Source organism: Azolla caroliniana, unplaced genomic scaffold, assembly GCF_043228905.1.
Source record: "Azolla caroliniana isolate FFs.n. ecotype wild unplaced genomic scaffold, voAzoCaro1.0.p SCAF_13, whole genome shotgun sequence".
Taxonomy (NCBI): domain Eukaryota; kingdom Viridiplantae; phylum Streptophyta; class Polypodiopsida; order Salviniales; family Salviniaceae; genus Azolla; species Azolla caroliniana.
This window is the reverse complement of record NW_028230448.1, coordinates 17,532,790-17,555,865: the sequence shown is the minus strand read 5'-3', so window position 1 is coordinate 17,555,865 and position 23,076 is coordinate 17,532,790. Positions and strand designations below refer to the sequence as shown.

The window sequence follows — 23,076 nt, the reverse complement described above, 5'->3', positions numbered from 1 at the left end:
GCAATCTTTCCCACTTATAACGTAGTCAACAAGATATCCCCTTTACAAACATATGTTCACCAAGTATAGGTTGATGCAACCCTAGATTTGAGTTTAAAAAACTTAAAATACAGTTCATTGTTGTGTCTTTTTTTCTTTTGCCATTTTGCAAAGTGGCATGCCTATTCATTTGTGTTGTTGCAGATTTGACATTACTCAATATGCAAATTATAATACTGAATCCTTTCATATGCATGCACAAATTGAGGACCATATTTCAAAAATATGGACAGTTTCTTCCCTATGATCTTCTCAACACAAGTCATGTACCAATATTTCTTGCTTTTCTTTTGCTAGAATCTTCCCAATCAACCATGTTTGTGGAAGTATCTTACGTGCACATATGTTAAATCGGTATTTGTTTCTTAGTTTTCTTTGCAAATAGAAATTAGAAGTTGAAGTCCTAACGTTGAAGCTTACAACTGCAATGATTTCCCCAAGTTACATTGAAAGGTCTATAGTAAAATCACAAGTCATTATAGCTCCTGGTAAATGCTTTCAAAATTAAATTTCAAAGAGCCTATTCTACTTCTACGTCTTGATTCCTTTCACTTCATACTAGTTCTAGTGATTAGATCTATATTGTACCTGTCAAGTTCATTTTCCTTGCAAAAAGAATGTGCTTCTACACCATAGATTTTTACATATACATGGTGGGGAAAGACATCTTGGGCTAGTTGGTAATCCATCAATGCCATGCCAATCTTATGATGTCATGATATTATTTTCCAAATCTCCTCCGATACAACTAAAATCAACATCCAAAGTGGACATCCTGGGACACTTGTTACATGGATTAGCTATTCTGGTTGCACTCTTTATGCAGATGGAATACCGATGCGGAGTGTTTGTGCCCATATATAAATGTATGTACATGTAACATTTACACACGCCTTCAAGAAGCATAGCATTTTGAGTAATGGCACAAAGATTCATGTAACACTCACTCGAAGCTTGAGCTTGAGTATTGAGAAGCATCACGAGTTGTTATGGTACATTTTCATTATCTGAATATTAATTTTCCTTCGATGATGGAATATCAAGCCATCCAAATTTATGGTGTTTTCATGGAAGGTAAATATTTGCATTGTATTCTTCACGTCTTACATATTGGATGGCTCCAGGATTACTTTCTTCATCCATGATATAAAGCTGCAACCGAAGGGGACAAGGTTCTACTTCCACCATGCAATGACTTTGGGGCACATTTAGGATTCGGTGTCTTACACTCATAAACTGATACCTTCATGTATATTAGAACTACTTGAAAAGGCAAAGATGTGAGACATCAATACATACGCCGCAGAATCACCATCATCTAGCTTGATGGCATTTACAAATGCTTCCTTTCCAAGTCCTTCCTTTCCTAAATTCCTACATGCACCCAACACAGTATTCCATATAGCAAGATTTGCACAAAATGGCATTCTCTTGATCATGATTATCGCCTCGTCAACTTGTCCCCAGCGACCAAATAGATCAATCATACAACCATGATGTTGAAGGGTCGGATTGATGCCATAATCTCTACTCATAGCTTGAAAGTAAGTTTGGCTCTTATGACAAAGACCTGTCCGACTACATGCATTAAGAACAATGATGAACGTTACAAGATCTGGCTTTAGCGATTCAGCTAGCATGTTCTCAAATGTCTGGAAAACATTATCACATTCTCCGAGCTGAGCGTATCCTACAAGGAGAGAATTCCATGAGACAATATCTTGGATTGGAAGTTTGTTAAGTACTTCTTGAGCAGTAGAAATGGAACCGCACTTAGCATACATATCAACCAAAGCACTGCCAACAATAACGTTATCCTCCAATAGACCTGCTTGGGCAATCTCGCTATGTATTTCCCAAGCTTTCATTCTGGCTCCTATACAACTACAAGCCTTCAAGCTGCAAGCATAAGTTACTGCATCGGGAAAGAAACCCTCTAGTTGCATCTTTTCAAGATACTTAAGTGCTTCATGACCATACTCATGTTGTGTGAATCCTCCAATCAACGTGTTCCATGATACTCGGTCTCTCCTTGGAAGCTTATCGAACACTTTCACTGCACTGTACACTAAGCCACATTTGGCATACATATTTACCAACGTGTTTCCGAGCATGATATCAGTGCCAAGTAACCCTTCTTTTTCAATCTTTTCATATATTTGCTCGCCTCTATCCATTGCTCCTACATAGCCACAAGCTTTCAAGCTACACATGTAAGTAATAATATTCGGATATGTGCCCTCACATTGCATGAGCTCAAAGCATGCAAGCACTTCCAAAGCATAACCATAATCAATATATCCCGAAATCAGAGTGGTCCAGGTAACAACATTTCGCAATGGAAGCTTGTCAAACACTACTTGCGCTTGTGAAAGTAATCCAAACCTCGCATACATATAAACTAGAGCGTTTCCAATGACAATATCTGTTCCAATAAGCCCCTCTCTTTCAACGTCGAAATGTATATCCTGCCCCTTCTCTATAGCCCCAATATCAGCACACGCTTTTAAGCAATAAATATACGCTGCCGCATCTGGAGAGACCCTTCTATGTTTCATTTGTTCAAACAAATCGAGTGCTTCCTCACTTTTTCCATGTTCAACATATCCTACAATAAGTGCAGTCCAAACAACAACATTTGGGTCTTGTAGCATATTAAATACTTCTCTTGCATTCGCAAGCAATCTGACTTTCACATACATATCTATCAGAGCACTAGCCAGGAAAGGGTTTGGGAGAAGAAGACCCTTCCTTACAATCTCAATATGCAATTCTTGGGCTTTCTCAACCATACCCATGTTACAGAAAGATTTCAAAACACAAACATAGGTAACGGCATCCGGAGAGATATGCTCCAATTGCATCTTTTGGTATCCCTCAAGTGCATCCTTGAAGAGCTCATATTCAACATACGCAGTTAGTAATGCATTCCAAATAATCACGTTTCTACTCGGAAGATTCTCAAACACTTCTTGCGCTTTTGCAAGAAGACCACATTTAGCATAGATATTTACCAAAGTACTACCAATATAAAGGTTTCTATTAAAGCATCCTTTTCGGGAAATCTCATCATGTATGGAATGGATCTTGTCGATGTATTTAAGTTTAAAACAAGCTTTAAGGACAGAAACATAAGTCACACCATCTGGAGATATACCTTTGCTTTGCATAAGATTAAAATACTCAAGAGCCTCTTTCGGATGGTTATGGTTTGCATAAGATGAAATAAGTGCATTCCAACCTACAATATCTTGGAAACGGCGACTGAAGAATACTTCTCGTGCTTTCACAAGAGAATCACATTGAGCGTACATATGAATCAAAGTGCTTCCTATAAAAAGACCCTTCTTCTCGAGCAATCCACTCCTTGCAACTTCTGCATGTATTTCCATACCATGCTCCATATCTTGTAGCTGAGAGCAAGCTTTGAGCAAAGCCACAGAATCGTGCTCATTAAGATGAAAAGAGTTCTCAGTTCTCTTCCGGAGGTAAAGGTCAAGAGCATGTTGGGGTAGCTTTCTTTTGACATAACTTGTGAGAAGGGGCATTCCAGGAGCAGTTATTCCTATGTGATAAGTACATTCACAAAGAGCAATGACCTCTATGTGATAAGGGCAGTCCAAATGGAATTGTTTGAATGCAATAAGTGCAATCACTGAGGGCAAAGATCTCCATGAGATCAAGGCACTCCAAAAGCAATGATTCCTATGTGGTAATGGAATCCCAAACTTTTTTATGATCCGTTTCAAGATATTCGATCCTCTCTACCCAAAACATGAATATGAAGAAAAATCAGATTATCGATAATGTGAGGTAGATCTTTGATACATCTGATAAATATCGCATTGCTCTGTTCCCGAATAATCTTCAATCATCATTATCATCCATATAACATTGCTTGGTTCCCTCGTCGTAGTTAACTCCAATTTCTCTATTCTGGTTTGGGAGGTTTCTTCTTCGCTTCCTCCTACTACTACTACTACTCCGACACCGTCTTCTTGGGGAATCAAGAAACCCAAATCCATTGAAATTTCAACTTCCATGTCCGATTCTGAGACATTTCAGGGTTCCATCTCTCCACTTATTTATCTGTTCCATACCCCCGGGGTGTATGGTTTAGGCCAAGTGTTTATATTTTGGGCTATGGGGGTTTTACTCAGAGTTGCAAGCAAAGAGGCTACCGAGCCAAGCTCTCATTGACTTTGGTTCATCCATCATATACATACATATGTACATATCACTTCCACATGGGCATGGGGAGCATATCAATTTGCCCCGGCCAGCCTCATGGATCTCCACAAATGTCCGGCATACCCATCTCTCTAAAGTATTGTGGTATAAACAGACCCTAAAACCCTTCGCAAGTGTTAGTATGACTTAATCGAGTGACAACGACCGAAACTCCTTTAATCATGATAGTGCACTTTGCGGAGCTTAGTTTGGGGGACACTTGCCATATCGAATGTCCTTTCAAGCTTGACATTTCTTTCTTTGCGTGTGGCACTCTGTGGGAGACCATCGAACAACAACCCATTTCTCATACTCCCGATCCCATGATTGTATTTGCATGCTCTGACACTTGGAGGTTGTCAATCAAACACAACCTTTGATAAAATTAAGTTGGGTGAAGTTGTAGCTCCCTAAACCCACTTAAAAGGGAAGCACAATTTGCCTAGAATGATGCGTATATATAGCTACATACAAAAACGAAAGGACTTTGGAAACTACACAAATTATGTTCAACATTAAGCATACTCCACGATATAGGAAAAACATGATTGCATTTGTAAGCCATCACCAAAGGCATAGAATGAAAAAAAGGAGATTGTCATCCTACATCCAAAACTAAGTGCTATCGTTGTATACATCAAGTAATGTGCCATATACATGAAACCTCCTTATGTAAAACATCCATGGTGTGCATCGTACTTATTGAGGTTTTGTTATTACTCCTTTCAAGGTTCACTTGCATCAATTTCATATATATAGGGACCATGAGATCCAACAATGCATTTAATGATAACCAATTATGGCCACATCTATCTCTTTCTCCACATGTCAAATAGAAGAAGGCGTCCATCTCCATAAAACACACATATAAGAGCTATCATTGGGAAGCACTAGAGGCTTCCATAAAGACTCTTTCAAGGACAATAATACAATCAAGATAAAAGAAAGGTGTTGGAAGAAGTAAATTTCGAGCCACCCAAAATTGTATTCATCGAGTCACATGGATGGACGAAGACTAGGCTCAAATTATCATCAACACCGCATACACGTATCTGTCCAAAACGTGGCAGGATAAAATTGGGAACACAATGCCATATAAGAAAGCGACGCAGACAGAGAGGAGGATAAGCTTCCAGTCTTTTGATCGAACTTCGGGAATTGTGTTGTCGGGTCATTTGCGTTGTAGAACACCACCATATATCTCATGGGGGGGTTAGTGGAGGGGAGCAGGTTTCTGTCTCTTTCGAGATGAACTCTATATCGAGTCCCTTGACAAGTAGAGGACGGACTCGGTAAAATACCCACCCACTTACCCACCATATGAACCTGAACAAAACCAGAAAATGAAGACATCCACCTCCCAAAGTAGTAGTAATAAATAAATAAATAAAATAAAATAAAAAAATAAATAAAATAATTCTACTTCTTCTTCTTTGTTTTGTTTATAATATCCTTCCCCTGCCCCCCCTTTAAAAACACAAACACTCAAAACACTCTCACTCAAGGCTCTCCAAAGAGCTCTCTCTCTCTCTCTCTCTCTCTCTCTCTCTCTCTCTCTCTCTCTCTCTCTCTCTTAACCACAGTACATATTTCTTCTGCTTATTTTATTCATTTTGGATCTAACTCTGAAGACCCACAGAGTAAAAAGACCTCCGCCATCAGGCTCTCATGCCAGATCTGTGAGAATTGTAGGCTCAAGCTTCAGATTCTAGATTCTAGATTCGGACACATCGCCCGCAGATTGTATGGTTGTTGATATCATTTCAAGCAGATTCTAGATTCAGATTCGTTGATTCCATTGCTCAGTGGAAAATGGGCCGTTTCCGGGCGTGGTTTTTGTGGTAGAAAATTGTCTGCTACTCAACAAGATAAATTACGAGGTATGGTTACTTAGGTGAACCCGAAATTATTTTTCTTACCATCATCATCTATGAGGTCATATATGATGATATTATCTTGCTTTATGCAGAGTATATTCATTTGAAAGCGAACCTTAAATGCCAGCCTTTGATGCATTTTTATCTCACATGAAGTTTCTCAGCGGCATATTATTCTGTCTATATGAGCACAATTTATGTTTAAATTCAAATAAATAATCCAATCATCTGGCAATGGCAACAACAATTCCTCGTGATAATCACGATGAAAACTTAGAAGCATTTTTTATTCCAAGAGGAGCCTCTGGACGAATTGATGCAGTAACATTGGGAAGAAGCAATGGGCACCCATTCAAGAGATATCCAGCAACAGGTAGGCCGATTAACATTGATCTGGAGGGTACAAATCGTTTTGGTAAGGAAGATATTGATGTTGATGTCCACAAAGGAAGTGGACAAATTCCAATTCGAAATACAAGGGCAGTGACACCAAGCAAAAATAATAAAATTGATGGAGAAAGTGGGAATACGAAGGGTAAAACATGTATATGTAGCATCTTGATTTCGGTGCTAGTGTGTTGTGTGCTAGCCGAAGTATTGCTTCAAGGTTCAATCATGTTTCTGTGGAGGCAGTCAGATTTCCCATTAAACATAGCATACCATCGCACCCCAACTACCATGGAAAATATAGAAAGAAACTTAGCCGAGTATGCATTGCGATTTGAACCCTCAAAGTTCAAAGAACGTGTTTTGCAAGAAAAGCAAATGATGTCGAGGTCAAGGACGACCCAACAAAATTACCTTCGCCCACCACATATTGCACTAGTATGTTCTCTATCTTATTGCTTTTTGCATAAAAATAATCATTATGGATGCTCTTTGGATTTATAGAATGCATATTAATAACGTTTTGTAAGTATGTAGAATTCCACATGCCCGCACATGCATAGAACTTCAAATTTTGTTCATGTCAGGCAATGGCTGATCCAGATCTAATACAATAATGAATGAATAAAATATACATGTTCAGTGGTGATTTTGGAAGGTCTTTTTGGATCTATAACGTGCATATTAATAATGTTGTTGTGAGTATATAGAATTCTACATGCACACACAGGCATCGAACCTCAAATTTTGTTCATGTCAGGGTTTCCAGATCTAATACAATAATGAATGAATAACATATTCTCGTATAGTAGAGACCTACGGTTCAAATTCTTTAAGGAACATGAGCCTAGAGGCATATAGATAAATAGAGAGGTTTTGTTATTGTCTTTGAAAGTCAAATATGACCTATGGAACTAAAAGATTTCTAGCGTAGGTTGATCTTGGATGAAGAGATCTTCAAAGCAAGGGAAACACTTTTGATGGTTGGAGATAATGGCCTTTATTTGTAGATGACAAGGGTTGTGAGATCCTGATCCAACAACCGGGGCGTATGTGCACAACAAATTGCAATTGCTCGATTTGTTGTAACCCCTTTGCAATGTCCTAGTGGGGAGCCCACTTGTGTAGCCCGTGATTGACTACATCTTCTAAGCAAAGGAAGCACCTATGATGGTGGGAGATAATGGCCTTTATTTGTTGATGAAAAGAGTTGGAGATCATGGTCCATTATGTGCATGACAATTCTATTGGTCGATTTGTTTTAACCCCTTTCCCATGTCTTGGTTGGAAATTCCACTTGTGTATCCCTTGATTGACTTGTAGCACTAGTAGAAATGGTGTCGTGATTGTTGTTTGTTAATGAGCTTGTGTGGTTTTATTGTTGTATTGAGAGATAGATAGATCTGATAGATTCTATTATCGTTATTGTTGTATTGAGAGATAGATAGATTTGATAGATTCTATTATCGTCTTTGGAGGTCAAATGTGATCTATGAGACCAAAAATATTACATTTTATGTGATATATGTGAAAGTGAGTAGCGACTCTCGATGTTCAAGAACTTTTCCAATGAATGTTGCAATCGAGAGTTCACATTGTGGTTGTGAGAGAAATTCTTGCAAGGATTGAGCTTGGTTGAAGATGTGTGGAAAGCATGGTTGAATATGATCAAAAGCAGAGCATTGTATCAAAGTGTGATACTGAAACTTTCGAACTTGTTTAGGGCAAGGTGTGCATAGTCGACCACTCTCATCACTTGTGCCCAACCGCCCCGTTTCACATCGCAATGCAATAACCGCTTAGATTACACTAAGTTCTCTAAAGAGGTCAAATTGGACAATGAATTAAACAACCATGAGTATCATATGATATCTTGTCAAAAATTAATGAGCTTAAGTATATTCATCAAAATGATCTCGCAAGTAAATGGAAGCCTTGGTATTATGTAGTGAACATGCTTATCAAAGAGTCGTGAGATTTAACATGCAACTTGATTGCATAGTAATGCTAGAACATGCTTGGTCTATGCTAATCTTTGCATTATGTTATGAATCTATGTCTCATGAAAGGATTTTTGAGGGAGACCTCTTCATTAGCCTAACCATATCTACGTGTGTAGTGCTCCTTCATCTATGACTCTCTATGGCATGAGATGCTTACATAATGAAATAATTGATATGTACTCTTGGTATGACACAAAAATAAAGGAACAAACAAATTATTCATCCCCACTATTCCTTTCAAACAACCTTGCCATTCTGTGGCAACATAAATGAAATGGTATGTTCCCATTGTGTATCAAGGAATCACAGATAGCTGGGTTGGCACCACAGATTACACAATGACTGCATTTTACTTGGGTTTCCATCCACAGTCTTGATTTTATACACCCACCTATGAGGAATAATATTCTTATCCTCGGGCAATTCAACCAAGTTCCTATTATTGTTTGCTTGCAAAGCTTTTGTTTCTTCTTGCATTGAAAGCTCCCATTTGCTCATTTGTTCACATAAAGCCACTTTAATGTAAGGGTTTCATCCTCATCAGTCATCATATTCTAATGCAAGGAGGGATCATGTCTCTGTAAGGGCCTCCTTTTAATCTAGTAGACCTTACCCAGTGATCTACATTATCAGGCATGAGATCTACATCACGAGGAACCACGATATCTTTGACATTAGGCTGTTCTCCATCATTTGCAGCCTCATTTTCAGCATTATTCATTGGCCTCAAGATACATTTCATGGTTGCTCATGACCTAAAGGTTCATGTAATGGCTGCCCATCATCTTCTGGCAATATTACCAGGGCTTATCATGATTTTCAGCCTTTCGTGGTTTCATTGAGGCGCATTATCATCACCAATGGTTGGCTTGTCATGCTGAAATCTACCCTTTTTGCTATGTTTCTTAGAGGGACAACAAGATTTGAGCAGCTTAGCCTCATTAAAGACAATGTCCTGGCTGCATACAAAATTTTAAGCTGAGGTAGTTGTATCGTAGAGTCCATTTTATCCTCTTCACTATACTTAAGGAAGATCCCCTTCATGGACTTTGTATTAAGTTTATTTCTAAGCTCATTTCTAATGTGCACAAATACATCACAGCCAAAGACACATATGAGGTTGGTTTGCTAGACCAAACCTCCTCAGTGATCACACATTTCAATGCTGTGCTAGGGAATCTATTGCATACATATGCTGCAGTTTAAATAACCTCTCCCCAAAAGCCACGAGGGAGTTTAGCTGTCAACACCATGTGTCTCACCCTCTCGCTTAGTGTCCTGCTATATCTTTCAACCAGGCCATTAGAAGAGGGGTTCTATGATGCCGTTACATCCATTTTTATACTATGTAACTCAGAAAAGTTTTGAACTTCAATGCTAGAGAATTCACCCCCATTGTGTGTATGTAGACATTGTATCTTTTTACTTGTTTGGGTGGTCAACAACGACATAAAAAGGCTTAAATTCAGCAAAGGTGCATCTTTGCATTTTAGCAATCAAACCCTGATTCTTGATGAGCAATCCTCAGCAAACGAAAAAAAATACAAATAACCCAAACAGATTTAGTAGGCATCCTACACCTATCAGAATCCACTATATCCAATAGATTTTGCTTGCGACGCACACAAGGGTAATGAATAATTAGATTTTCTCACTTGTTTTCCATATCAACAATAATGAAAAAAATCAAATTTAGCTCCTTAAAAGGATGATATATTTTCTGGAAACTTACCAAGCTAATACCAATACATTTATTCTTAATAGCTGAAGCCTTAATCATAACACCCCTATGAAGTAATATGAAAGACACTTACATTGAGAGGTGATGACCTCCATACAAGGCCATTTCCTAAAATTTAGCAAGTTTTTATTGCGTCTCTACTCTCTCATTGCACTTTTCTTGTCTTAGTCATCATTATTCTGTCATTAGTGGTAATCAAATCTGATGAGCTCTGTGCATCCTTATATGATATCCATTTTAGATGAGCTTATGGTGGAACCATGATATTCATGGTAGAAGTATTGTTTATAAATGCCTCGTGCCTTTTCTACAAGCCCACTGTACTCAGCCATCTATGGTCTATTATACAGGGTATTTTTATAATACATTTCCCATATAAATAAAAGAAAGATAGCGAGAGAAATGAAATGTCATTTCGACATCATCAAACAACCAATATCATCTATGAGACTAAATGTTGCATTCAGCGAAAAACTAAATGGTTTATGACGAAAATAGAAAAATACTTTGCCTCACTTTTAAGGAAAAGGAACTTGATATTGAGGTTCTTTACAGGTATGCAAGGATCTTCACTTTACTTCGGAGTCCTTGTACCTCATTACTCTTGCAAAAGGACTTCAATCTTTAGGTTACAAGATCCAGGTTTGTGATCAATGTTTCTGTAAATCAGCCCATGGATTAAATTTTCCTCAGATCCTTGCTGAGTAATAACTGGCTAAAAATGAGTTTGGAACATCCCTGTATCCTTGCAGCTTTTCACTTCAGGGGGAGGAGAAATGCAACACATTTGGAACGAACAGGGGGTAATTGTCGAATGGCATCATTTTGATCAAAATAAATGGTTACTGGTTGATTGGTCAAAGTAAGATGCCCTCTATTGGTATGATGTTTGTGTAAATGTAATAAAACGCATTTCTGAACATACAAATATCTTGAATTTGACTGGATTGTTTTTGGTTATTTAGATTTGAAGGAGTTATTTTATGCTCCTTGGAAAGCAAACATGTTTTTAGAAGGTAATCTTCGGATATAAACTGTCTTTGCTATGTTTTCAATGTCCTTTATTTTCTGATTGTTGATGTCAACACATTTCAAAGTGACATTGCCCATCTACTATTATGCGCATCCAAAACACTTTGACAGATTCTTAGTGATAAAATTAGAGTATTTCCTAGGAATTTATCCTATCAGTATGCTTTTTCTTCCTGAATTTTCAGCTTAAACTAGCTGATGGATATTTTTGAATAACAGCTTCTTGCAGGAGCCCTTTCAACATATAGTGGTAATTTGGATTATACTTGAGGATACACTAGGAAAGCGCCTCAGATTATATGAAAGCAGTGGTCTAAGTGATCTGCTCTCTGAGTGGCAGCAGGCATTTGCACGTGCTGATGTTGTCGTCTTTCCGGACTATACTTTAGCAGTAAGATCTATTGGATTACTGTTTCCCTGTTATTGGGTAGTTTGATGTGGCAAAGATTTTTGAGGCGTTGTTTGAAACATTTACAGATGATGCATACACTGCTAGACACTGGAAATTTCTTGGTTATTCCTGGGTCTCCAAAGGATGTCTGGGATGTAAAATCCTACATGAACATACACAGCAGAGTTGAATCACGTCAAATGCTTGGGTTCAAGTCAGGAGATGTTGTACTAACCATAGTTGGAAGTTCCTTCACATACAAGGGTGTTTGGCGAGAACATGCTATGGTGATGAAAGCAGTATCTTCTATATCAAAGAAACTAAGTGAAGGTAACAAGGAGGATCGTGCTGCAGTGAAGCTACTTCTCGTTAGCAACAATCCAGTGAATAATTACAGTCAAATTGTGCAGGTAATGCCATCGTCTATGCATTATAATTTTCTGTGGTGTTAACAGTAACATTGCCCAGTGTGCTCTGCATTTTTGGTTTTATACCTTTTGGAACCAAAGATTATATGTCTTCTCCATCAACACATCACTAAAAGGTCCAATAATGTGGTTGGGTATGGAAATGTATGCACAACGTTTGTTTGCAGATGTCTTTGTATCAATTGTTATTTGAACTAGGCAGTCTTTTTTCTAAAAAAGGATGCATGTAATCAGCAAGTAAAAGAACACTATTGTTTTGATGTCGTATGAAATTTTTGTACTTATCACACTAGTTATTGAGAGCCAGGTAGTGTCAATTTCGATGTATGTATTTTCTATTGTGTCCATGTAGGGGCCTGTGTCAATTATTCAGAAATAGCAGTCCACAGTAAGCTCAGTGACAATGAAACTCACCTTGTGAATTTCATATGAGCTGCAAAACTCAGTTTGAATCTTTTTCTTAGGAATATGTCAAAACGACAATATTGGTGTCCTGTTGCACACTAACCTTGAGGTCTAGTTAAGGTTGATGTTGGTTCCGCATTCAGTTGTTTTGCATACATCTTGCTGTATCATAACTTCATAAGTGATCAGTTTGCAATCTGCACCTTTCTTTTCGAATGTTCACACATTTCTAATGAATTGCCATGGCCTATTGTTGACAGGTAATGGCCAACCATTTGGGACTTGAGGATGGAAATGTCTTCTACTTCAATGAGGATAGTGCAGATTTGAATGAATTATTGTGGGTGGCAGATGTTGTTGTTTACAGCTCCCTTCGGGATGAGCAAGAGTTTCCAGTTTCCTTGGTTCGAGCTATTGCATTTGAGCGTTTTGTTCTTGTTCCCAACTTGACAGTCATCCACAATGTTGTAAGTTAAACTGATAAAATGTTTATGAATGTGAAGGAATGTGTATAAAGATCTTTGAGTCAAATATGTGTTTTACATATTTCAAAATGAATTGAAGATAACAGCGAAAAACTATGTAGATGGAGTCCATTTGAACTATATTGAGCTGAAATTCAAGGGCTCCATTTATCACGAGAGATATGGTCTTCTGGAGTGTGAACCACTTTTGCCTGATTTAATGTGTTAGAATTCTCAGACAGGTTTTGCAAATTGCTGTATGCATTTGGCCATAGACCTATTTCTTCTTCTGTAGATAGAACTTGTTAGTTCTATCGTAGGATTTCTTGAAGTTTTGGACTCTCTTTCTCCGTATGCTAGAAATATTTTGTCCCATCTTTTACTAGTATTTATGTACTCTAATATGTAAGGCTAAAAGTGTTTAACTACACTCATTTTCTTATGGAAATATTTGTAAATAATGCAAAATAAAGGTTCTTTGAAGTGACCCTTTTATACACTTATTTAAAAGAATCGCGGACATGATATTTAAAAGAAAATCTATAAATGTAAGTAAGACACATTTTGTTATCAGAGTAGAACTCCACAGCATCAGACATACTTTTTTCTTCCTTTTGGTGAACTTAGCCAAAGATCTGGAATCCTTCATGAAGGTGGTTTGGGATTATTAACATGAAGATGAAGAACTATGGGTAACTAGTTGATTATGAGAGGCTGTTTTTAGAATGAAGTCATGAAAACTCTTGTTGATTGCTTATGTTCTCCAGTGTATACTCTGGACTGGGGCCAACACACAATGTTCTTTCAATGTTGTATTTTTCAGTATTGTACTTGATGCAATACCATCTCTGTAACTAATGCAATTCCTGTAGAAAAAAGTTTCATTTGTGACTGCATGACCAACAACTTGGAGACTCATATTAACTGAGAATCAGAGACTTTGGCCATTGTGGCATGAGTTGATTTGTATGCCCACGAGTTAATGAGATGTTTCTGCTGGTTCTTCTGGTATGATAGAGGAAGAAGAGAAGCTTTGTTTGCTTGCATGGGCATTGTTTTCTTTTTTTTTCTTGGAAGTATTACACAGCAATATACACCCCACAGTGACTTCTTGTGCATGTCTCCTCCTAGCGTCCTTACTATTCTATTTTGGCTGTATCAGTTTATATTAATTTTGCACTATTCTTTTTGCAACTTCAGCTGGACTTTTTTCAGCTAATATAACACACTGTCTCTTTAAAAGAAAAGAGAGAGTATTTATCAAATCATATATTTTACTAAAAGAAGATTGAGATAATCTTGAATTCTTTTGCGATTGCAGCTAACCAATGGTGTTGGAAACCTGTTCTATCCTGTGGGAGACTTGAATGAACTTACTGAGAAGATACTACTATCCGTAGAAAGATGCAAATTACCGGATCAAGGGGTTACTACAAGGTTATCTGATGTTACTCAACTCTTAGTAAGAAAAGCCTTGGAGGGTTATGCTGATATTCTAGAAACGATTCTTCCAAAACCCTCAGATACAATGCTTCCAAATCCAATCTCAGAAATTTCTGAGACGTTGATAAAAGACTGGATGTGGGAGCTTTTTCCTGATATCAATGGAATGAAACCCGAGAGCACACATTTAAACAAACATTCAAGCATAGTCTTCATGCTAGAACAGCTGCTAAATAATTCAAATAATGCAACAGAACTTCCCCAATCAGAGGTCAACGACTATGACCTGGTCTCACAAGATGCCTGGAATGAGGAAAGGCTTACAAGTTTGGCAGATGATATGGAAAGGCAGGAAGAAGAACAGGTATGCAAACTTATTTTTATTTTGACCGCTTAGTTAATGAGGTTCAAATGCTTTTGGTGTTGGTTATGTCTACCATCTAGTTAGAACTTAGATTGGCCACCCAGTTGTTACCTCCATCATCAGCTCCCAAATTTGCATTTTTGTATACTGATTAACCCTGAACCCTAATACAAATAGCCCCTAAAACCTAATATAACTTAAAATGTAATGTGTGTGTGTGTCTCTGTAGCCAATTGCGTTTCACTTGCATAAACTTTGTACTGTACATAATATAATACTTTGATTGCTGTCAGATTGAAGAGAGACATGAACTTTTAATGGGAAGTTGGGAGAATGTTTATAAAGTTGTGAAGAAAATGGATAGATTGAAGAATGAACTTCATGAACAAGATGATGGAGAGCTAGAGAGGACGGGTCAACCACTTTGCATTTATGAACCCTACTTTGGCATGGGTGCTTCTGTTTTTCTGCACCAAAATGATCCTTTGTATCGAGGAATAAGTATGGTAAGCATGCATTTGACTGAGTTAATTGTTCATAGCACGAGTCTTATGAAGGATACCAGATTTATAACTTTGTGTCCATATTTCTAGATATCGAAACAAAGGAGACTGGAGTATGATGATATAGATGCTGCATTCCGTCTCCCACTCCTCAATGAGTCATACTATCAAGACGTGCTCTGTGAATATGGTGCATTTTTTGCAATTGCTAACAAAATCGATAGCATACACAGAAATCCTTGGATTGGTTTCCAGTCATGGAGGGCAATGGGTCAAAAAGTAAGAAAGTAGGATAAGCTATTACTGTTTTCAGTTCTTGCACAGTTTTGGGGCTAGCTCTCAAAAAACAAATTGATTTTCTTTAAGCTACATTTGCATCAGCATGTGCATCTTAGAGAACTTCTGGTGAAATAATGTCTAAGTTTCATTATGGAGATTTTGCTTGTTTCAAAAGTTTTTTATTATTGGGAGGTGTATAAGCTTTGATCTTACTTGGTCAATAATTTTCAGGTTAAATTGTCAATAACGGCGGAGAGAGTTCTACAGGAGGCAATGAAGGTTGCAAAGCATGGTGATGCTTTCTACTTCTGGGCTCAACTTCCTAATGATGATAATTTTAAGGACAGGAAAGGAATCCATGAAGATTTCTGGTCTTTCTGTGACATGGTGAACAACAATAACTGTAGGCACGTGACAATAAGAAACTTGTCATTTGTTTGTTTCTGAAAAAAGGTTATTTGTGAAGTCAGAAATTGGAATTTCTTAGCAGGTTTATATTCATGAATGCATTCAAGAGAATGTATGGATTGCCTGAAAGCTGGTTATCTCTGCCTCCCATGCCCGTTGATGGTGGTAAATGGTCAGGTCTTCATTCTTGGGCAATGTCCACATCTTCTTACCAGGAGTTTGTAATGTTTGCAAGGTATATCCATATTCGTTTGTTAATAGAGGATTCTGTGGTTGGCATAATCGTCTTTTAAATGCTATAATACCCATCTTAACCATTTGATATATATACATGGTTTTTTGCTTTTGTAGAATGTTTGTTGATGCGTTGGATTCTGAACATTATATCGAGCATCATGATCACAAACAATGCTCTTTGGGAACTTCTGTGTTTGAGGTATGCATTTCAAGTTGATCTTTGTGGAAATAATTCTGCTTAGCCTCAATAAATGATGGAACAATCTGCTTTTTTCCTGCTGTGATAGTTATTATTACTCTTCTGTCTCCACTCTTTGCTCATCTTTGTTTTCTCTGAATTCATCTATTTATCCCTCTTTGATTTAATATCGGAATGTAATTATTTTGATCATTTATTGATATGTTCCTTCTCTCCCATGTTATGATTTCTATATTTCTTGACTTTGGTCCCTTTCCCATGTAACAGTGTTTTCTTGCTTCTATATTCCTATTTAAAAACGTTGTTGAGGTTTTGAACAGATAGGAACTAAGTGCTTGAATATGGTTACTTGTATATATATGTGCGTAATAGAGCTTATGTATTCACTTCAGGGAAAACATTGCTATTGTAGACTCTTGGAGCTTCTTGTAAATGTGTGGGCATACCACAGTGCACGAACCATGATATACTTGGATCCCAAAACAGGGCATATGGATGAACAACATAGCTTAGAAGGCAGACAGACTTCCATGTGGTTGAAATACTTTGATTATGACACCTTGAAAGGCATGGATGAAGACTTAGCTGAGGAAGTGGATGATGAATTACGTAGTAATATAATCAAGAGAAGGCTATGGCCACAAACAGGGGAAGTGTTTTGGCAAGGTATGTACGAAAGGGAACGACAAGAGCGATATGCGGCAAGGATGGAGAAGAAGAAGAAGAACAAAGAGAGACTAGAGAGGATAAGGAACCGATTGAAGTACAAACCTTTGAGCAATGGATGATGTGAGGTTGGCTGATTCTTGCGTTATTCAAAGCATTGAAACATGAAATCTAAACCATAAATCCAATCCCAAAACTACTACACCCTAACCTTAACCCTAACCCTAACCCTAACAACCTAAAAACCCTAACCCAAAAAAACCAAACGTAAACCTGAAAACCTCAACCCTAGTCCTAAACCTAAAATCTTTCACAATTCACATGCATAAGATACCCAGCATCATCCTTTGTTTCGTCGCTTCAAATTTTATTTTATTTGGAAAATTTTGGAAGATGTCTTGTCTTTTCCGAAGAGTGGGGTGGGTATTTCAGCCCCTTTCTGATACCTCTGTTTCAAGAGGTTAGGGTTTGGAGACTGCAGAGTGAAGAAAATGGGATTACATGATTCTTTTTAGCTAGATCCTGTTTCAAAAAATTTCTTCAGAGAGTTTGAGAGTCTTGTTTGAGAAAGAAATGTACATGAATTCCGAAGGAAGCTGTTTCTTTTCTTCTTGTTCTTATTCGGCACTGTACATAAACTTGTATTGTTATTACTCGATGAGACCTGTGATACCACAAGACATTTTATTCCACAACTTTGAATAAATGTGTTTTATGTTACAATTTTTCATCATCAAGAGAAAAATTGCATCTCTGAAAAGATTGCATGATTCAAATTTCCAATGACTTTTTAGGAAAATCAACACTTTCCACAGTATCATGTGTATGACAGGTAATATGCAAGACTGTCTGTGTGATATAGCAATATCGTTTGTAGGGAGTGGGAGGGGGGAATGAAGGGCTTCACAATTAGTTGCACCCACTAATTCTTGCATGTTATCCGAGTATTCCTTTAATCACAGTACTTTTCCATAAAACACAATTACTTTCACTGTCAACTCATGTGTAGCTGAAATAGATTTATGAGACCACAGGAAATATGATCCCAAACATATGTGCACAAGTAAGAAACAGGAACAATGGTGCTAGTTTGTTGGTACCCACAACACTATAAATTACTTTTGAACTCATTAGGTTTTACAACATGAACTGGCTTTGGTGTATAAGACAATGCTCACCATTTTTACGCAGAGCAATGTGTTGATGCTGGGGCACAGTTCTAACTTTATAATTTGCATAGTTGGAATCATTTTTCCTTTTTATGAAAGAAGCCATTAAAGCTAAGTAGTTACTAGTACCTATTCTGCATGGACGAACTATCGAAGCCCTAATTGAGTTAGGAAAGCTCAAAATAAAGAGCAAAGAAACATAGCAGAACAATGGCATCCTTTTGCTAAGAATTTCATGCTCATAGATCCATGGATGGATCTCCTTTCATTGATGGCAAGCTGTCTTTTACTGAATGAATTGTCAACAACTTTCTGTTTCTTACAAATGCTAGAGTATTTACATTTTCCACAATGTTTTTGCAGGTTTGGGGATGTATATTTAGGAAATCCTTAAAATTTTTGGCTTTCTCCAGGAACAGAGAAAAGAAAGTTATATCATCATCTAGTAGAGGTACAAAGTTTGTTAGTGTGATTGTTCATCTACAATTAGTATCCAATTGATGATAGTGATAGTGGCCCTCATAATTGACGATGGTGATAGCGAAACTTGTTATGAAGTGCAATCCTATGTTATATGATGAACAACCATTATGTGTGTAGCTCATAGTGGGATGGATATACAATGGCATGCAGTAAGGGGCAGGTAGGTGGGTTAAAATATTTCTCTCGCGCATACTAAGGCGCTCATTTTGGGGAGAAGCTCTTGCTTGTTTCCATTTAAATATCAATAACACATCTAATCTAGCGGACATTGGGAAGTTCTAGTTGCCTTGAAAGTTTATAAAGAGCAACCGGCGATTGTGCATTTATGGGTTGTTTAGAAACATTGATCACATATCTATTTTGATAGAGGTAGATCTTTTAATTTGATGTGTCTACGAGATATTGTTGTAGGTTCTCTAGAGAAAGGTTTTGCATAAAGATTCTCTTCTTATGCTATGAGCATCTAACTTTGTCATTATCATTATCATTATCATTATCATCATCATCATTACCACCATCAACATCATAGTTGTCATCATTGTCAACATCAACATCATTGCCAATGTTGGTAATCATGAGGTGGATGTGAGATCATTTTTAAAATGCAATATCATGTGTCATATTGCCTTTCATCAGGAAGGTTCATTTAAACAACAATATTAGTGTTTGGTTCAAATATAACCAACACATGCAAACACAACATTCTTCATTTACAGAATCTTCTCTTTATTTTTGGTGTGATTTTGATTTCACATGCTACACAACATCCACAATCTTCTTCTGCATATCTCTTTCTAGAATCAGCTTTTGTGAGTTTTAGAATAAACATCTTATGTTTTTTTTTCATGGCTGGTGTACATAACAAATACATCCACCACAACACCACTTTAACCACATCTTTATAGAATCTTTTATTGATTTGTTTTGTGATTTTTTCTTTTTGACTTTTTACAATGCCATTAAGTGCTTTTTATTTGTTGAGGATCTTTTTGCTTCTCCCCCCCTCTTTTCTTCACAACAGAGTAGGCAGTTCTAGCACACCAGGTCATGTGATCAAATCACAAGAAACCATAGCCAATGCATATACATTTGTAAATGTATTGGAACAAATAAAAGAGTTCAATCAAACTTTATAATATATGTATATGTATAATAAGATTGCTTGATATGTATCAAACATTCTAAAAGAAGGTATTAAGTAAGATAATAAATGAAGCTTGTATTTATATTTGGCTGCCAAATTATAACCATGTCATCGCTTGAAGTGAAACAATGTGCATAAATATCATGAAAGAAAAACTTTCTTCATCTTCATGATGGCACTAATAACTTGTACAAAATTATACTATGATTTTGGGAAAAAAGCCATCAAACATCGGTTATGCAGGAAACATTGGCTATGCAGGGATGGGCAAACTCTCTCACTTTTGTCCATTCTTCTTCTCCTTCGGAACAAACAAGTTTTCAGCACATTGTCTAATATTAGATGACAGTCACGCTTGAATCGTTGCAATATAAAAATTGCACAATAGATGATAGATTTTAACATGTTTGTTTAATATTAGGTGAAACTAGCTCTTAAATTGTTCACCTTGACCTGATATAAAAATTGGACTCGTAACCTAAAAGAGAAGACAAAATTTTCAGTTGTCTTTCAAGTGATAATAATATGACACCATTTCAAAGAGTATTGATAGTCAGTTCATCAGGCTTCTTCGGAAACACAACAAAATAGAGACCAAAGATATTTACATTGATTCCATTGTGTTTTTTCATTGTATCTACTTTAAGAGAGACTTTAGGTAGAGACTGTCGATGAAAAAAGGAACCAAAAAGAAAAAACAAGCAACAAATTTACCATTGAGAAAATGCATCTCTTATTATTAGAAGAAACAAACATGGTGGATCATTGAAGGGTACATAAAAATAGTAAAAATAAAATAAATACACATTAATACAAATCCCATCAGTTTTTCAGCATTCTGACCTTGTAAGTAACGAAGATTGTGTCGAGTTGATTCTTCTTCTTCAATGATGATGATGATGAAAATGATGATGATGATGATCTATCTATCTATATATATATCCAGTGTACAAGCGATCTCTAGTGTTGCATTCCATCCTTTCAAATGAAATTGATCTATCTATCCACTTCACAAGATCTCTAAATTGTTGCATTAGAAAGCTCGAATAGGTGCATACATCTATCCAACTCCATAAGATCTCATCGTTACGTTTGTGTTCAAAAGCTCTACCTCGTGCACGAACCTTGCTCTATCCACTTCACAAGATCTCTAATCCTACAGAATTATTAAAATGAGACGAAGCCATGAATTTGAGTAAGTTCATTCAACATAGAACATACGATGACTGAACAGTTAGAGCCGCTGAAATAGTATGACAGTTACAAAATTCTGCCTGCCCATTTTCGTTCACTGAAAGACCGAAGTATACAACTACTTCTCGTCGCCAAAGTTTTGACTGAATTAAAAAAGAATTGGTATCATGATCTTCAAGAATCTTTCCATGTGTACCCGAGAATCTGGTCATCCCAGTCACAGCACACGAGGGAGAAAAATGGTATCAGAGAGAATCATGGTATTTGGAAGAAATCAGGGGTCCCTCCGAAAAGCACCTCTGACACTTGCTCCCAATCATACGGGTATCTAACATTAACCACATTTCCGAGGCCTTCATCCTCATCATCAAAATTTACCCCACCCCGAGGAGTCACAAATTCTTCACCTTTCGAAGTTTGAGTGTTCTCTTGCCCATCTGAAACCAATCCTTGAGGAGGAAGGGAAGGCATGGTAGCACCCGAGAACCCCGCCTGATGCCAACTGAGGAAAGGCTCCTCGATATTATCATTGTTAGAGTGACCTGTATGATGGTTGGTATCGTACAACCGTGAGGTTGTACCTGACAAACCTCCGTACAAGAAGAGTCCACTGTTGCTCTTGGCAACAGAATCTTCCGATGACCCGAGATGTCCAATGGAGATCTCCCCATTGTTGTTCCGGAGCCTCTTTGAGCTCCCTCCATTGTCACTGTAGATTGCTTCGGATGGTTGTGATGGCAACGAGATAAGGCTGTGTTCATATGGAGCCGAATATGGAGTTGGTGCCGTCGCTCTGATACCACCATTGTTGTGAGGGAGAGAGAACATCCCATGAGAGGGGTAATGAGGTGTATAGTAACTGGTATTCTCATCGGGTACAGGGTACCTTTTCATCATACTCGTGTGACCCGCCCCTGGCGACTCCTCGTAAGGGAACCCTAACCCTAACCCTAACCCTCCTCCACCTACGACATCAGATTTCAATGGGCTTTGGCCAAAGGCTAGTGAAGGCGAGACGGTCGATTTCACACTACTGGAGCCTGGCTTCATGGGCTCATCAGCCGAGGAGGAAGAGGTGGCAACAACATCATCGATGTCGCTTTTGCTTTTGCTTTTGCTGTCTAGATTGGTTTGCATCTTGGTCTTTTTGTTCTTGCGAAGGCCGCCACCGACGGGGACATTGCGAAGAGAGCCACCCGCAGTCCAGTAGCGCTTGCAGTTCTTGCAGAAGTGCCGGGGCTGTGCTGTGCTGTAGTTGTTGTAGTAGCAGAACTTCGTGTCGGGGGAGTCGCAGCGAGGGCACCTGATGGCCTTCATTGTCTCGGGATTCTCCTCAGCCAATGACATCTCTGCTTGATTCACAAAAAGCCGAGACAGAAGCTGACTATACTACTCTTGATTGTTTGCAGCTTCCCTGAAACTAAATTGTGCCAGACACCCTCAGTAGATATGCTTCCTGGAAAATAAATTGCAGCAGTTTACCCCTTGGATGCACAGCCTGGACAGCAAAGCAAATTTCCAGAGATACCCTCAATCAGCCCTAGAAACAAATTTTCCTAGAAAATATCCTGAAACCCTAAAGGGCGATCTAAATTGACCTTGAGGACTGAGATTTGTTTTTATGCAGACATTGTTATCCTGTAAAAACAATTTGAATTGAATTGGCCACCTGAGCAGAATTTTGCAGAGAATGCTGCTTGACCCTAAAAAAAGGCTAACTTTCCTTTGCTCAGAATAAGCTACTGAAATTTCATTGAACAAACTCAAAGCCCACAGATGATGCTGCAAGACACCCCTTCGGAGCTGAAATTTCTGAGGCAATTTTGCTTTTTGTTTTATTTATCTCAGAGTTTTAACCCTCTTGCCACATCTGGGATGCCGAAAGATGCTTTTCATCTTCTGCACATTAAACCCTTAAATCTGAAGGATATCAAATTTTGCTTTTCTCTAGTCTGCAGATTAAACCATTGAAACGAGGGCCAGCACATTT

The 23,076-nt window shown here is 37.8% G+C and overlaps 3 protein-coding genes across 3 annotated transcripts; 1 reads left to right on the top strand and 2 right to left on the bottom strand.

Annotated features, from left to right (window-relative positions):
- Positions 1–1,268: 1,268 nt before the first annotated feature.
- Positions 1,269–3,587, bottom strand: LOC147856448 (putative pentatricopeptide repeat-containing protein At3g01580). Its single transcript, XM_087329122.1, has one exon. It carries the CDS (start codon positions 3,585–3,587, stop codon positions 1,269–1,271), a length of 2,319 nt encoding a protein of 772 aa, XP_087185248.1.
- A 2,427-nt stretch (positions 3,588–6,014) lies between these two features.
- On the top strand, positions 6,015–17,791 carry LOC147856447 (uncharacterized). Its single transcript, XM_087329192.1, has 15 exons — positions 6,015–6,149; positions 6,239–6,971; positions 10,833–10,919; positions 11,030–11,139; positions 11,243–11,293; positions 11,529–11,700; positions 11,787–12,110; positions 12,794–13,000; positions 14,319–14,804; positions 15,098–15,310; positions 15,398–15,586; positions 15,818–15,993; positions 16,077–16,229; positions 16,346–16,430; positions 16,823–17,791. Exons 2-15 carry the CDS (start codon positions 6,381–6,383, stop codon positions 17,216–17,218), a joined length of 3,240 nt encoding a protein of 1,079 aa, XP_087185318.1. The 5' UTR covers positions 6,015–6,149; positions 6,239–6,380; the 3' UTR covers positions 17,219–17,791.
- Positions 17,792–20,608: 2,817 nt separating this feature from the next.
- Positions 20,609–22,684, bottom strand: LOC147856446 (uncharacterized). Its single transcript, XM_087329321.1, has one exon. The coding sequence runs from the start codon at positions 22,431–22,433 to the stop codon at positions 21,342–21,344; it is 1,092 nt and encodes a 363-aa protein (XP_087185447.1). The 5' UTR covers positions 22,434–22,684; the 3' UTR covers positions 20,609–21,341.
- Positions 22,685–23,076: the final 392 nt, after the last annotated feature.

What these genes read in the sequence shown, in the direction of transcription:
- LOC147856448 (XM_087329122.1), bottom strand. Translation starts at nt 3,587, where the DNA reads ATGCCCCTTCTCACAAGTTATGTCAAAAGAAAGCTACCCCAACATGCT.
- LOC147856447 (XM_087329192.1), top strand. Translation starts at nt 6,381, where the DNA reads ATGGCAACAACAATTCCTCGTGATAATCACGATGAAAACTTAGAAGCA. An exon ending in AGCAAACATGTTTTTAGAAG is followed by an intron (nt 11,294 to 11,528) that starts GTAATCTTCGGA and finishes TTTGAATAACAG; the next exon opens with CTTCTTGCAGGAGCCCTTTC. An exon ending in GTGAACAACAATAACTGTAG is followed by an intron (nt 15,994 to 16,076) that starts GCACGTGACAAT and finishes ATTTCTTAGCAG; the next exon opens with GTTTATATTCATGAATGCAT.
- LOC147856446 (XM_087329321.1), bottom strand. Translation starts at nt 22,433, where the DNA reads ATGTCATTGGCTGAGGAGAATCCCGAGACAATGAAGGCCATCAGGTGC.